The sequence below is a fragment of the Mus caroli genome, unplaced genomic scaffold (assembly GCF_978045245.1).
Source record: "Mus caroli unplaced genomic scaffold, Mus_caroli_1 scaffold_7, whole genome shotgun sequence".
In the NCBI taxonomy this organism is placed as follows: domain Eukaryota; kingdom Metazoa; phylum Chordata; class Mammalia; order Rodentia; family Muridae; genus Mus; species Mus caroli.
In genome coordinates this window covers 127,857,545-127,869,945 of record NW_028227262.1, presented here as the reverse complement: position 1 = coordinate 127,869,945, position 12,401 = coordinate 127,857,545, and the positions used below count along the sequence as shown (strand labels likewise).

Here is a 12,401-nt window from a genome sequence, read left to right as displayed (position 1 = left end):
AAATAAACGACCTCCTTTACTGAGGTTTGTCCTTATTAGTTATCATAAGCAATGGCTTTTAGATTTACTTACTGTGCTCATTGTTGATGTAAATATTAAATTTTATATATGATAACTACATACACAAATGATATATCAGAAATAACACCTGAATCTATTGACATACTGAATAGAAGTAATAATAGAACAAAGTGCCGGGCGTGGTGGCGCACGCCTTTAATCCCAGCACTCGGGAGGCAGAGGCAGGCGGATTTCTGAGTTCGAGGCCAGCCTGGTCTACAAAGTGAGTTCCAGGACAGCCAGGGCTATACAGAGAAACCCTGTCTCGAAAAACCAAAAAAAAAAAAAATAAAATAAAAAAAAAAATAATAGAACAAAGTGAGCTCTGCGAAGAGATTTTAGACAAATCAAAAACAACATACACAGAAAAGTATGCTATAAGATAGAGAATACAAAGACGAAGAGTAACAAATAAATTGGGAACTTAGAGAGGGTTTGCAGTAATCAGGACAAAAACATTTCATGAAGAATCAGCTGCTGGGCTGTGACTCACAAGAAAACATAAAGAATATCAGAAAAGAAATCTGTGATATAACTGTAGTCAAGAAGAACTAGGATACATGGTATGGTACAATGGATCACATCTGTCCCTGCCAATAGAAAGTATTCACTTTGTAAACCAGTTACAAAGAGAAGCCTTTATTCTGTAGATGCTGAAGACTGATCATACAATTTCCCTTAGCTGCACGCGTGGTTGTACAGGTTGAAGACTATTTGCCAGCCTCCCTTACACATGGGCCGGAAGACTGGAAGTGATATATGCTTCCTGGAACATGACAGTGTAGGTTGAGAAAGCTGGCAGAAGAGAAGCCCATCAGGCGGATGCTCTTGGGACTATTTACGCATGTACTTCCTCAAATATAAGCTCCTTCTATTTCATTTAGCCAGTTAGTATTCTGAACTCTCTAACATAAGACATCAGCCTATGGACTGAGCCATTACTTTCTTATAACCACTGTGATAGGAACAAATCTTAGGACAGCTAATGACTGAGTTATAAGTACCAAAGTGAGTTATAAATGATACATACACTACTGAATTAGACAGTTCTGTCTTCTCTGTCTTCTTTAAAATAAGAACCCTCTGGGTTAATGTCATTTGGCAGGACCATATTGACTAAGGCTAAGAGTGGAGACTGCAGGATTGACAAGAAAGTGTGAAGAAGGCATTCCTGAGAGAGTACTAGTAGTAGAACAGCAGGAGAGACAGAGAGAGAGAGAGAGAGAGAGAGAGAGAGAGAGAGAGAGAGAGAGAGAGAGCAATTTGGACTTATTCTGGATAAGTAGCAGGGAGGCAATTAGATAGATAAAAGTGTCACTCTAAAGGAAGGAGACTTTGAAGGACAATTGTGCCTGGAGATATTGAATCACATGCATAAGGATCTGGCTTTCTCAAAGGGGGACTAAGCTGAGACTCAACCATAGGCTGAAAAAGAGATGCTGGGTATCAAAGTGTAGGGTAGGGAATCATAGTGCTGCGTTGATACGTAGATCAATAGTCTGCGTTGCTCTTCCTTGTTGGTAAAATGGAACTAGTGATGTGTACAAAGTGAAAAATCGGCATAGAGAAGATAGGAAATTTGTGTCTGGTACATGGCACTCTGTGCCTGCCACTTTTGAGGCTCCCGTAAATGCACAGAAGCCTGCAATTGCCATCTTAAAACGGAAAATAAAAGAACATTCAAGGTGATGGGGGAGATTCTCCTGTATACATTTCTGGGGGTTGCTTAGATGGGAACTCTGTTCACAGTAAAGGAAGATGCACTTTTAAATCACAGGATGATAAGAACGTGGGTGACTGTAGCAACATGGCAGCTGGCGGTATTTTCTTTTAAAAGGAGGCGGGCTCTTTTGTCGTGGAAGATTCAGTAGCTTATTTATTTCTCATTTCTTTACCTCCTTTGACGCATCTGAAGGAATAGGAGTTCAGACAAAGAGAAGCTGTTGTAGCATCCTGTTTAAGATTCTCTTCATGAGATTTGGTCCTCAGCCCATTTTCTGTCAGACTTCCTAAAATGGGAAAGCAAGGCATAAAAATTCTCAGGCTGCACAGTGTATTCTCCTAAGCGGCAGACTGGAATTTACAGCTGCCCGTAGACTTCTCCATCTGCATGTCCTGCGGGCATCCCGGAGTCAGTACATCCCAAAGCAAATGAATTACCCGTCCATACTCTCACTCTCCTCCAGCCTTCTATCTGGGTTAACACTATTGCCAGCTTACCAGGTACAAAATGTAGAGATACTGGTTCCTTTCTTTTCTCTTCTTTTCTTATTTTTTCTTTTTTGTAGTTTTATTTATTTATTTTTAATTATTTTTTATTAGATATTTTCTTTATATACATTTCAAATGCTATCCCTAATGTTCCCTATACTCTCCCTCTGCCCTGCTCCCTACCCACCCACTCCCCCTTCTTGGCCCTGGTATTCCCCTGTATTAGGGCATATAAAGTTTGCAATACCAATGGGCCTCTCTTCTCAATGAAGGCCAACTAGACCATCTTCTGCTACATATGCAGCTAGAGACACGAGCTCTGGGGGTACTGGTTAGTTCATATTGTTGTTCCACCTATAGGATTGCAGACCCCTTCAGGTCCTGAGGTTCCTTTCTTTTCTGTCACGTAACCCCAATGTCAATCTGCGGCTGCCTTGCAGAGATTCACACAATAGTAGTCTACTCTGTTTTATGTACCCTGTTCCTTGACTTCCATTTTCCTGGTGAGGATCTTTCTCCCTCTATACAAGCCCAGGAAAGGTCGGTCTGCACTTTACCCAGAGTTCTCAGAGTTGAACCTCTAGAGGCCTCTGTTTCCTTAGACCACACTAAAGCATGCCTTGTCCCCAGGGGTTGGCATAATGGCAATGGCGGCACCTGTTCTCCTGAGCTCCATCCCTCTTGCTTGGATAAAACAGTGGAAGTTCTGAGTCATGCATGTGTCACTTCCTTTTCTGGAAACACTCCAGCAGCTCAACATTGGGAATCCACAGAACGAAGGCTCAAAGCCACGTTTCACCCCACTTCTGTTCCCCGGATGTTCGTTCCAGTGTGCTGTGCTGTGCTGTGCTGTGCTGTGCTGTGCTGTGCTGTGCTGTGCTGTGCTGTGCTGTGCTGTGCAGTCATTCACACCGATCCACAGGTCATATCCTCAAAACCTTGTTCATTTACTGAAATCTCAGAGCCTTGGCTCTCGGAACGCTTAAGTAAGCTCTACCCCTCCTTCGATTCTGCTCAAGGACCATTTCCAGGGTGGAACTGCCCCAGTTTTTAGTCTCCTCCCTTTGCTCAGGAGGGCCACACTAGCTGTGCACTCCTTTATTTATATTTCCTAGTGTTATCACAAGTGTCCCTAACCCAGATTTTATAAGCTTTATAACAGACATCATCTCTAATTGCCTTCTCAGAGTCTCAGGGGTGCTTTGAATTTCCTGTTAACCAATCTAAAAATAATCTCTTAATTTTTTTTTTACTTTAAAACTTGTGATTTTACCCCCCCCCCAAAAAAAAAAAAGGTTTTAAAGGTTCCCAAAGACATAGTTAGCAGATTTCCCCCATTGGACCCAAACAGAGAGCTCCCTCAGCTTTACAGCATTAAATGCACTTTGGAAAGTTCCTTGCAGTTTTATTATTCCAGGTGCACTGCTACCATAAGAGGCCTTTGTGGTCCATGGCTATAAATGTCATTTGTTCCCATTAAGCAAATGTATTATATAGAAGATGATTGTCTAAATTTATGGTGACTATTCTAGAGGGCACTAAATCGGGTAATATATCAAAATACCTATTTTAAAAAGTCAATCCCCATAATTTGAAGACTGGTGCCCCCCCTCCAAGCTCAATATAATATAAGCATGTTATATGACTGTGAGATCCATCAAAAGAGATGCAAGCAAGCAAACTTGGCAGCTATCAAAACAAAGCAAATAAAATGCAGAGCTTTGTCAATTACTTGGTTATCATAGGTGAAATCTGAGGAAGTGATTTATTGATGTTTCATCCTATATAATTCCATATTCTTTCTTTCCCTTCATCTCTTTTCCTCTAGAGAACAAGAGTCTCTCTTCATTGCCCTGGCTTGTCTTGAACTCTTGGCCTTAAGTGATCTTCCAGCCTCTCCCCTCCATGAAGTTGAGATTACAGCATGTAGTGAGTGTCCAAGTCTTTTTCCTTTTTAAATTAACAACAAAGGGAAGCACTGAGAAGATAAATGAACAGTAGTGATTTATTATATCAAATGTGCTTACCAAAAATAGGAACTTGAAATAAGTAAAGACATCCTGTCTCTTTTCAGTGAAAATGGAGTTTACATATTAGTTCCTGAGTTTGAAAATAATTTAGTAATATTGTATTCAATCCTTTAAGAGAGAGGTCTGTAGACTTCATTTTATACTTTGCAACGCACCCCACTGCTACCCTTGCACAGTGCCAAAGGTAGAGGAGCCATTTTGACCTTGATCACATGGGACATATGGCAACCACATGGGACATATGGCAGCTTCATAAAACCTGTTCTGCTTTGGGCCATTGACCCTTAGCTAGGAAGACTTGAAACAAGAATAATGCCCCCTTGTGGGTGAGTATGTAGGTGTGTGTGTGTGTGTGTGTGTGTGTGGTGTCTTTTGTCCCTCAACCATGGGCTGACCTAAGGCTCTGACTTTTCAGTCTCTCTTCTTTCTGTAGCTGAATGGTGAGTGGGAGTAGCTATGCCAAGTACTAAGCTGGACAGTGCTACTGACACATTGGCCAGTGGGATCCTGTAAAGAAGTGAAGGAGGAGGGCGCAGTCTGGGGACAGAGATGCCTGCAATGGCTGAGGACACAGAGACAGAAGCAGGCACAAGACCAACACTCCAATTTCTTTAACTCCAAAGAGTCGACCTCTGTGGCTGTGTCTAGGACCCTCACTTGCTCATGGTGCTGCCTCCAGAGTTCTGAGGCCTTGTTCCATCTGGAAACATAAGAAAGGTCCAGAAGGTCTCAAAGCATGGAGGCTTCAAACCCATCTACAGTGCCCACTGTGGCTGGGTTCTCACAGAAAGCCACCCTCACCCCAAACATGCTCCTCCTGCTTTTGTTGTGTCAGGCAAGCACTTGCAGATGCCCTCAATGGTGTGCTCCAACTTGAAGCCAATATTTTATGCCAGGCATCCATGAAGATAGTGATGGTATGGCAGAGGATCTTGATAAACATGCCTTGAGACTGTGGGCTGCATCATTTCCAATCATGGAGGCCTCCCCCACACCCATGCCTGCTCTTCTCATTTGCATCCTCTCCCTTGCTCATCCCTTGCTTCACTGATAAAAGTGATAGTTCAGTATAAAAACGGTCACCCTTTCCAGAACTGTATACTGAGACCTTGTCTTGAAAGTAAATAGGCAAACCATCACGATCTAGAAAATATTTATTGATTAATTTTCTTTCTGTAATCCAAGAAATGAACAGAATGCACAAGATACAGTAAAATGCACTTTTCCCGTTTCAAATAAATATCTTCTACTCTTGTAAAAAATTAATATTCTGTATCATTTGCTACAGTGTATTAATTGATGAAAGAAATCAAGGATTCTCTCTGGTTAGGCTACCACTTATTTTAGAGATTCCTATGAGGATCTCTGCAGAGAATGTTGTTCCTCTGTAAAATTACATCAACTTCAAGTTGTTGCTTCTTGTTTGCAAAAGAAATACATGAAAACATAAAAAAAAAAAAAAAAAAAAAAAAAAAAAAAAACGAAAAACACTCTTTGACAAAGTGTTTATTGGGAGGGGGAAAAAAAATCTGAACTTTTGATGAATCAACTATGTGTAAATTCTGTAGTTAATACTTCCTGCAGCCGGACTTACAGAGATCCCTATGTGTCAAACTGGTAATTTCCAAAATTAGTGGTTAACAACTTAAATTAACAGTTATAGATATAGTACAGAACCAAGACGGAATTTAAATGTTCTGTTGTTGGAAGAGACAAAAGTAATGGTGCTGTGTAAGACAATTTTGCCATTTTCAAATATTGTTTTTCATAACATTATAAGAACTGAAATCTACTGAATTATACAGACACAGCACAGACTTATATACATATATATCCCTGATAAGTTTAAGACAACGTGTTAGCTCTTACAAGTGTTATTAATAAGATTATTTTAGTAACCAACAAAAATCATATTTAGGTAGTCACCAATTTTGAAAGACTTTTGCATATAATCAAATAATCATCAGAACAATACATCACCAGCTAATAAAGGTCTTTAGCACTAAATCCCTATGTTAGCAGTCAGTGGATAGTTTATAGGTTAGTTAGAGGAGTCAGTTAACCTTCAGATCAGCTCCAGTGCCACATGATGGTTCATTTCTGTGAATGGATGCAGAAACGCTAGTCAAACTGTATCACTGCAAAACATAATTGTGCTCAGAAAAAAAGAAAAGAAAGAAAGCACACACAGTTGTTATAATGTCTGGGTTCGGCATTTTGAAGGGCACCAATTATTGTCTGTGTATTACTATGTGGAACCTTTGTTTTAAAGAGTGGAGAAATGCTTAGACATTCCTTTTCAGAATATTAATATGTCTAAAATTTTCTGAAATGGATAACTGTGTACCCCAAAACCCACTTGTCCCACAGGTTTGTGATTTCCTTCTTTGACATTCTTCATAATTCTTCCATCTCAAAGTGTGTATTGAAGCTGTTTGCCATTGATGTATGCTCAAAGATCCTTGAAAGACTTGGTTTTAACAGTTCCACAGAATGACATGACAAGTGCTGAGACGTATCATTTTTCAGAGATAGCATTTGGTCTGTTCCAGGCTCCCTTCTATCATAATACAGAGCCCAGAGCAGAGTAATGGTGAGAATCATGGCCAGGATTTGTGTCACACCAATGGAGATTCCCAGAAACCGCAGAACTTGCAATTGTTTGGTTCCTCTCAAAAAGGAATACATCTTCTTCCCACAACCCTATAAAAAGGAAAAGAAAAGAAAAAGAAATAACATAATCAGTGTTAAATTGTCAAAAATAGTGATTTGAAAAAAGCACAATCTAATCAGTTAGTTAAACTTAGGAAATTTTAAAAAATGACCATTAGCCAAGATGTGGTACTCACCTTGAAAAGCCCTGGTAGCTCATTCTGTCCAGCATCTTTCTTTTATTTTCCATACACAGGCACTGGTATAAAACCCAGTGTCTAGAGCACAACTTATTAAATAGTTTGTAATGGTGACTGATTTTTACTTGAGTAACATAATATAACCTTGGGTATATAGGTTTTTTAATAGCTATGCCAATAAAATATTTACTCATAATAAATCATAAAGAAATGTATTTTAGAACAGTTCTTTGAGACTAGAGAGGTATCCCATCTGTTAAGAGCACTTGCTACACAATTAGGACCAGAGTTCGATCCCAGCACCCACAAAACAAGCCATATGTCTTGTGCATGCCTGTAACTCCAAGTTCAAAGCAGTGAAGACAGGAGGATCGATGGCGTTGTGGATTTACAGGTGGCCCAGGTTCAGAGAGAGATCCTTTCTAAACAAATAGGCAGAGGGTGACAAAGGAAGGCACCAGACATGCTCTTCTGGTTTTTGAAATTGAGCAAAAACTGGTGCAACTGCAGAAACTCATGAGGGTACACAGACACAGACATCTCAATGCCAATGATACTGTTTTGAATAAAGTACATAGTGGCCAGAAGTATGTTTATGTCCATTTGAGAAACTGTTGGAAATTCTATTCTAATCCCAATCAGCATTCATTTAATAAAATTTTAATAGGCTAAAAAAAATAGTAACTAAAACACCAATTTTAAACACCAAATTCTTACACAGTATAATATACATTAGTATAAATGTACATAGCATGGAATGATGATAGAAAAACAATGGTGAACTCCTTTAATCCCAGCACTCATATGGATGAATGTGTGTTCAAGACCAGCCTAGTCTACAAAGCAAGTTCTAAGATAGCCGTGGCTATTACATAGAAAAAACCTGTCTTGAAAAATAAAAACAAGGTTTCTATCAATGCACACTAATCTGTTTATGCAGTTAAAAACACTGCCATCTGTAGTGTATGATAATCACATGTCTGAGCTGGCCTGAACAAACACAAGTGCAGTGCAAATACACAAGTGTTCACCAAATCACAGATGCAGTGGATCCTGAGAAGTGACATGGGCAAACGTTACCAGAAACACCTAGGATCCATTACTGGTGTGACTTCAAATTACATTTTAGTCGTGGCACATATAAAGACCTTTCACTGTTGCCAAATTTTTCATAACACCCCATGTGGGATCGTGAGCCACAGTTTAAGAAACTATGATCTAAAGAAAGTTGGCAAACGTTTGGTGTTTGTGTAGAGGGCTAGATGGGGAGTATTTTAGGCTTGGCGGCCTATACTGTCTAGATTGCAGCTTTGCATTTCCTCCCGTGTGATATAAAAGCAGACATTGACAATAGCCAATGAGTAGAGTTGAGTGTTGCTCTAACATTCCATGCACAAAAGTGTTCCAGGCCACATTTAGCTCAAGGCTGTAAGTCTGCTGACTAATGATCTAGATTTATCCAGATTATTTCTGTTATTATCATTATTGTAGTTGTTATTGTCATTGTTGTAGTTTGTGGCATTGCTGAGTTGTAGCAATGCCTCACTTGGTCAGAGACTTCCCTGCATCCACCCAAATCCAAACCATCTCCTCAGTCTGCTTCTAAACATGCTGAGGCAAGGGATAGACCTGTATTCATCACCACCTCAGAACACTGCACAAGGAGAGGACTTAGAGGGGACTTACTGTCATGCTGTACCATCTATCCTACCTAAAGGATCTGAAACACATATAACGTGTTCCCATACAGGTCATGGATACTTGAGAAAAAAAGTTAACAAGGTCATTGTCAGTGATAAGTTTTATGAAAAGAGTCTAATGGGAATCCACAGCATATAAGAGAAAAAAATTCTAAAGGAAAATAAGGTAAACAGAAGTAGAAAGAGGAGAGCTGTGCCCTGTAGGTATGGAGACAGGTATTTGGAGAGCAACTGGGAATTATATTGATTTGGGGACATGACAATAGTAGGTTCTCTATAGCCCACGGCCTTGCTTGTTCTCATTGCTCACCAAAGGTTCTTTTTGTACCAGAAGGAAACCCAGAAATCCACAACTGGTTAAAACACTGATAACAACTGCCTGTAGCGTGCTCATCCCCCACTGATGCAGCTACAATGCCAGTCCTCCACCTAAAGCTCAGGAAACATCCCAGAAACCGGGTAGTAAGATTTTAAGATTCAGAGGAACAGTATGTCAATTACAAGACAGTGTCATCTATGTATTACAGGGAACTTCATCTATGAAATCACAGCAATGCGGTGCCTAAAAATGCTGGCATAATGACAACACCAGTTGGCATACCAACCTGGATGGAAGAAATCTCAAAAAGCCCTACTCTTAAATGAATACATACATTTTGTTAAACAGCAATACTAATTAAAGAAGAAGCTATGGTGTTTTGAGAGAATTGGGAAAGGGGAAGGGAATTGAACAGAGGTGTGTAGCAAAGGAGGATGGAGAACTGGGGGTAGCCAACAGAAAGTTCCAGACTCCAGGAAAGCAAGAGGCTCCCAGGATCCAACAGGGATGACATTAGCTGAAATACACAACAAAGGGCAGAGAGAACCTGTAGAAACCATATCTGGAGGTTAGGCACGGCCACTGGTTGAGGGATGGGGCCACCCACCCTTCTCAAAATTTTAACCCAGATTTAGTCATGTCTAAAGGAAATACAGAGTCAAAGAGTGGAGCAGAGACTGAAAGAAAGGCCATGCAGAGACTGCCCCACTGATCCATCCCATATGCAGCCACTAAACCCAATCACTATTGCTGATGCCAAGAAGTGCTTGCTGATATGGATGTCTCCTGAGAGGCTGTTTGCAGTCAACCATCAGACTGAGCATGGGGACCCCAATGGAGCAGTTAGGGGAAGGACTGAAGGAGCTGAAGGGGTTTGCAACCCCATGAGAAGATCAACAATATCAACCAACCAGATCTCCAGAGCTCCCTGGGACTTAACCACCAATCAAAGAGTATACATAGTGCTACCCATGGCTCCAGCCACATATGTTACAGAGGATGGCCTTGTCTGGAATCAATGGGAGGAGAGGCCCTTGATCCTGTGAAGGTTTGATGCCCCAGAATAGGATAATGCCAGGGTGGTGAGGTGGGAGTGGGTGGGTGCTTCCTCAGAAACAAGAGGAAGGACAGTGGGATATGGGGTTTTCAGGGGGTAAACAGGGAAGAGGAATAACATCTGAAATGTAAATAAATAAAATAACCAATAAAAATTTAAAAACAAGATGTATAAGTGTGTGGTGCAAGGGACATAAACACAGTACTCAGGCATGAATAAAGCAGAAGTAGAAAAAATCGTGACAAAGAAAGATGGAGTGAAGAAACAGAAAGGGTACTGTGAAAAAGAACTGCACTGTCAACTTCTGGAGAAACCACAGTGCAGCTGTATTGTCTTTAGGGATCTGTGTCCACAGTGAGCACACAGTTTAGAAGTAATCTACTCTGCTATAGAAACCTGATTTTAAATCAAGGTGACTAACTGAGAGATTATTTTATAACATACTTGGAAGCTTTTGAGTTCCAGTAAAAGTGACTTGGTGTTTACCCTCTAAAGATAGCCACTGGAATAAAAAGAAATTCATAAATATTTAAATTACTGCCTCCTTGTCTGCTTTGCCAGAGCCCACAAAGAATTCATACGTCAATGAGGACTAAACACAGAATCAGTGATCATTTCATATATCTTATTAGGAGCAAGGAAGTTCTTCCATTTGCAAAGAAAAATAAGAAGCTGGGTGGTGTTGGCGCACACCTTTCATCCCAGCACTTGGGAGGCAGAGGCAGGCAGATTTCTGAGTTCGAGGCCAGCCTGGTCTACAAAGTGAGTTCCAGGACAGCCAGAACTACACAGTGAAACGGTGTCTCGAAAAAACAAAACAAAAACAAACAAACAAACAAACGAAAACAATAAGACATCCTGTAAAAGTGGTCAGACACTCAACAGTAACTGCCCATTCTTGATGAATAAAATCTTAAAAGAAAAAAAAAAAAAAAAAGAAAGAAAAGAGCAAACTATTGTCAGCCTTACTAACAGTAAATGTAATGTGCTTTAGAACGTATAACACGGGCTGGAGAGATGACTCAGCAGTTAAGAGCACTGACTGCTCTTCCAGAGGTCCTGAGTTCAATTTCCAGCACCCACATGGTGGTTCCCAAACATTTGTAATGGGATCTGATGCCCTCTTCTGGTCTGAAGAAGTTACAGTGTATATATATATATACACTGTATATAAGAATCCGGTTGTCCGAGTGTGTTCTTGCCGGCGAGAACGATAGCTCGGGATATATATATATATATATATATATATCTATATATATATATATATAGACATATATATATATATATATATATCCCGAGAATGATATATATATATATCATTCTCGCCGATATATATCATTCAGCCTTTGGTGATATATATATATATATATCATTCTCGACGATATATATGTATACAATGAATCTTTTAAAGGAAAACAAGAACTTTTTTGGCTTTCCTACCATTTCAAGAAAGATGAGCACACACTCTAACATGCACAAGTGATCTGAGGAAAACCAAAATACAAATCACCAAGACAGTTTTACAAAGTTCAAAAGCTTTGAAACAATTCCACTCAGCTATTTATCAGAGTCTACTTGCCTTTAAAAGGCCCTTGTATAATGTGGTTCAGTGTAGTACCATTGCTGACGTCATGAACTGAAGACTCACTACTCCCGTCTTAAAACAGATAACCAGTGCCACTTGTTTAGGACATTGAGAGGGTTAATGAATGCTCAAAAGCAAAGGGTGTGCAGATTCTGACCTCTGTGTCAGCCCCATAGGCTAGAAAGCTTGAATCTACATGCAGAAGAAACAAAATTAATGACCAGCAGATAGAAGCCAAGTTGCAACACTTTGTATGATTATGAAAAGTCCCCAAAGTGTAACATTATGTCACCAACAAATACTGATCATTTTAACCCTTGCCTGCAAGAGCCAAAGTGGCCATCAGTGTTTTGTAGGAAAGTGAAATCACTATCCAAAATGTCCTCCTGTTATTGAGAGGTTAGCCCAGTAGCCTTCTGACAGAGTAGACAAATATTTTATATAATTTGTAAATAGTTACTTTTTAATAATTACATGTAAATTTAAAGCTTTTACTTTTAGACATGTGGAATGTCAATATAGATAGACACCTCTCTTAAACTTATTGCTAAAAAATACGTATCAGCTGGGCATGGTGGTGCATGCCT

General features: G+C 39.9%; 1 protein-coding gene across 2 annotated transcripts in view; it reads right to left on the bottom strand.

Moving 5' to 3' along the window:
* Window positions 1-5,437: 5,437 nt before the first annotated feature.
* The window catches only part of Tspan12 (tetraspanin 12), a 104,119-nt gene continuing 97,155 nt past the window's right edge, over window positions 5,438-12,401 (bottom strand). For both annotated transcript variants that reach the window (XM_021165686.3, XM_021165685.2), the window contains exon 9: window positions 5,438-7,004. In XM_021165686.3, the coding sequence (XP_021021345.1) occupies window positions 6,699-7,004 (306 nt within the window). In that variant the 3' untranslated portion in view covers window positions 5,438-6,698. The remainder of the gene's footprint in view (window positions 7,005-12,401) is intronic.